Source organism: Meles meles, chromosome 7 (genome assembly GCF_922984935.1).
Source record: "Meles meles chromosome 7, mMelMel3.1 paternal haplotype, whole genome shotgun sequence".
In the NCBI taxonomy this organism is placed as follows: Eukaryota; Metazoa; Chordata; class Mammalia; order Carnivora; family Mustelidae; genus Meles; species Meles meles.
In genome coordinates, this window is record NC_060072.1 from 138,394,254 (window position 1) to 138,398,588 (window position 4,335).

General features: G+C 46.9%; 1 protein-coding gene across 1 annotated transcript; it reads left to right on the forward strand.

Moving 5' to 3' along the window:
* The first annotated feature begins 739 nt into the window (after window positions 1-739).
* On the forward strand, window positions 740-2,997 carry LOC123946511 (patched domain-containing protein 3-like). Its single transcript, XM_046011873.1, has 2 exons — window positions 740-1,915; window positions 2,872-2,997. The coding sequence occupies exons 1-2, from the start codon at window positions 740-742 to the stop codon at window positions 2,995-2,997; spliced, it is 1,302 nt and encodes a 433-aa protein (XP_045867829.1).
* Window positions 2,998-4,335: the final 1,338 nt, after the last annotated feature.

Sequence of the window (4,335 nt, forward strand, 5' to 3'; positions counted from 1 at the left end):
AAAAACACAATCACAATCAATGCTAAGTGACTGCCAACCGCGGAAAACATGGCGAGCAATTTTCCTAATTCTAGGACCCGCTCACCACCTGCCTGCCTTCGAGTCACCTGCACGTTAAAAGGTAGGTGAGAACTTCCATAAAAATGGTGACATGAACACAGGGGTCCCTCCATCGTGGGAACTGTGGAACAGATCAAAGATAAATACTCACTTTTCATTCTACATATTGCCTTCTAACTTTTTAAGAGGAGAATGTTTATGTTCAGTTTGATAAAAATAATACATTAAGTGTACCAGGCTCACCTTACCCAAGAACTGTGTTACTGGATGAACCCAGAAAGGCTAGAACGTGTGTGTGTGTGTGTCTGTGTGTGTGTGTGTGTGTCTGTGTGTGTGTGTGTGTCTGTGTGTCTGTGTGTGTGTGTAAGCCGAATTCCCCCCAGAAATGTAAGTCTTGTACAACAGGCACGCATCTTACCTTTAAGAAGTGTTTCTGTATTAACTCGACTCCGGAGGGCACCGGCACGCCACACGCAGATTTGGGGCTAGTCGGGCCATGGGTCAGAACAGGTGCTCCGCACCGAAGCCTGCAGGCTGGGGCGCGCGCAGCCGGAGCTCAAACAGACTCCCTTAGAACTTCTCCAGGAAACCGTTGGGTGCGGTGGAGATGGGCGCTCCGTCCAGCGGCTGCGGTCTCACCTGCCGCCCGGAGTGAGAACGTTGCCTTTCCTCCCCGGAAATGAGCCTCAGTCCCTCCAAGGTTGCGCCAAAGACCGGGCCCCAGTCCGCAGCCCAGAAGCCGGAGCGGGAGCCGGAGCGGGAGCCGGAGCGGGAGCCGGAGCGGGAGCCGGAGCCGCCGGGGCAGCCGCAGCCGGAGGCGAGGCCGAAAGCCGAGGCCGGGCCCGGGCCGGACTCCGGGAGGCCGTCGGCTGGGGAGACGTGCCCGCGGGCACAGCCGCTCCCCGCCTCCAAGCGCGAGTCGGAGCGGTCCTTGCAGTCAAGTCAAGGACGGGAACCCAAGCTTAACTGGGCTTCGGGGCAGCTCACGCAGTCCCTTGGGGCGACCCAGTCCTGGTCGGGGTCAGGGAGGGGAAGTTCAGGCCTGCCGGCGTCACGGTCACGCTCAAGGTCACGGCCGGAAAATCAGCCGTCGGAGAGACCCCGCTGCCACACCGACTGCCTGGAGGCGCCCCTCTCCCGCGCCTTCAGAAGGCTGGGGTGGGTGGTGGGCTCGCACCCCTGGGTCTTCCTGCTGGCGCCCATTGCGCTGACGGCCATTCTGGGCACCGGCTTGATTTACTTACCCAAGGATAAAGAGGAAAACCTGGAGGAGCAGTACACCCCCATCGGGAGCCCGGCCAAGGCTGAGCGGTGCTTTGTGCAGGGACATTTCACCGCCAACGACTCTTACCACTTCTCCATCTCCAGGAAGAGCACCGAAGTCAATTTCGCTTGCATTCTGGCGGTCTCCAACACCACCTCCCTGCTGGAACAAGAAATCCTGGAAGAAATCAGTAAACTGGACGCTGTGATACAGGATCTGTATGTGACCAAGGAAGACGGAACCCAGACCCGCTACGATCAGGTGTGCGCTAAGAACGAGGATTTCTGCGTTCCCTCCAACCCGCTCCTGGCTGTCTGGAAGAGGAACAAAAACCTCGACCTGGGAAACGTCACCTTCCCGATCTTCAACCCAGCAGGCCAGCCCATCTACCTGGCCGGGACCATTGGAGGAACATTTTTAGGCAAGAGGATGGGAAAGAACCAGTTACTCGTGAGGGCCAAGTCCATGCGGCTACTGTACTTCCTGAAGACTGAGGATGGCGAGGTCAACGAGCTTAGCAAGATGTGGCTGATCCATTTCCTGAACCAATTTAGCAACATCGAAAAGAGTCTGGCCTTGAAGAAGATCCAGGTACCTGGTGGCTGGGCTTTAGAGGGAGGCCAGGAGAAGGTGGGAGGAATAAGGACACTTTTTCCAAGGATCGTAACAGTAGCGCTCCCCAATTATTTGATGGAGTCCTTGCCTTGAAGCTGGGAGCGCTCTACTCTATTTGGTACTTAATCCAACATCCTTAATCTCACATATCAAAGGATGCCACAAATTTTAAATCCTTAGTACTGTTGGTGGAAAACTCAAATTCTACATCCTCAAGGTAGGTCTGTTCCATACAGACATTGATCATCAGGTTTCCTAGTCAAATGACTTTGAAATTCCTACTTCTAGTTAAAGTCTTTGCTGCTTGGGGGAACTCCCTAAAATTTGTTTGGAGTTCACTGAAATTTAAAAAAAAAAAGGCAAAAAAAAAAAAAAAACAAACCAACAACAGCAAAAAACCCTTCAAGCAGAAGTTCATGGTGTTTATGAAAAAGAACTAGCTCGGCATTTTCTGAGTAAGTTCTAGCACAGTGCCAGGCACATGCTAACCATTCTGTAGTGCTGGGCCAGCAAGCCCTTTAATACTTGTGAATAAGCCCGGTAAAGTGAGACAGCTCCTGGAAAAAGCCTTTGAATACCAGATCTTTCTGAAATATCAATGCACTTAAGATAGTAAAAGTCAACAACCTAATGAAATTTAGAAAAAGCGACACATTTCTGTGGCTATTAATGACTTCACGATCTTATATAGAAATCAGATTTTGTATATTCAGGAGTTTTAAACTTTGGGCTTTTGCAAGAGACTTTGGAAACCATGCCATAGATTTGTGGGAAGAAGCAAATCTATGTTGTCTTCTTTATTCTAAAGTCATAGTCCACAAATTTTAACATGTCGTTTCAATGAATAAGCTGTAGTGTTTCAGTAGTTTTCGTCGCTTACACACAAATATTGGAATGAAAAGTTATTTACTTGGGTATATTTTCTGTGGCAGGTGGACTACTTTACATCACTTTCCAGACAACTGGAATTTCAAGCCACTTCTATGACAGTGATCCCTTTGTTTCACTTGGCATACCTTCTAATCATATTATTCGCAATCATATCATGCTACAGGTAAAACAGTTTTATTAGTTGTTTAACTCTTAAAAATATTTGTGTGTGGTGAAATACATATAATAGATATAAAATATGTCATTTCAATCATTTTTCAGTGTGCATAATTAGATTCACACTGTTGTACAACAATCACAATTATCTGTTTCTAAACATTTTTCATCACCCTAAATAATTTGTAGAAGCCTCAGCCAGTAACCCACCATGGCCTCCCCACACCCCATTCCCTGTTAACTTTTTTTTTTTAAGATTTTATTTATTTATTTGACAGAGACAGCAAGAGAGGGAAGACAAGCAGGGGGAGTAAGAGAGGGAGAAGCAGGCTTCCCTCCCAAACAAGGACCCCCATGCAGGGCGATCCCAGGACCCTGGGATCATGATCTGAGCCAAAGGCAGATGCTTAATGGACTGAGCGGCCCACATACAACCTTCCCCTGCCCCCCAGTTAATATTTATCTACTTTCTATTTCTATGAATTTGCCTATTCTAGAGATTTCATCTAAGTGAAATCATACAATAGTTGTCTTTTGTGATCGGTTTATTTCACTTACCATAATGTTTCCAAGGTTCAACTATGATGTAGCATGTATCAAAACTTCATTCCTTCTCCTGACTAATGTTTCATCATATATACAGTGCTGTTTATTCACTTATCTGTTGTTGGGCACTTGGAATGTTTCCACCTTTTGGCTATTGTGAATAATGCTACAGTGAACAAGGGTATACAAATATTTGTCTGAGCTCCTGTTTTCAATTGTTTTCAGTATATATCTAGGAGTTGAATTGGCGAGTTATGTAATTCTGTGTTTAGCTCTTTCAAGAAGTGCCAAACCACTTGCCACAGAGGCTACCCCATTTTACATCCTACCAGCAGTGAATAAGCGTTCTAATTTCCGCACATCCTCATCAACATTGATGACAGCCATCTTAGTAGTGGCAAAGTGTGGTTTAATTTACATTTCCCTAATTATCAATGATGTTAAGTATCTTCATGTGCTTATCGGCCATTTGTCTGTCTTCTTTGGAGAGATATCTATGCAAGTCCTTGGCCCATTTTTTTCCATTGGGTTGTTTGTCTTTTTGTTGTTGAGTCCTGTTGTTAATGAGTACTTTGTGTATTTTGAATATTAAACCCTTATCAGATTTGTAGGGACATCTGTGTGGCTCAGTTGGTTGAACATCCAGCTCTTGGTTTCAGCTCAGATCATGATCTCAGGGTTGTGAGATCAAACCCTGAGTCGGGCTCGGTGCTGGGCGTAGAGCCCACTTAAGATTTTCTTTCTCTTTCTGCCCCTCTCCCCTGCTCATGTTCTTGCTCGCTCGCTTGTTCTTTCTATCTCAA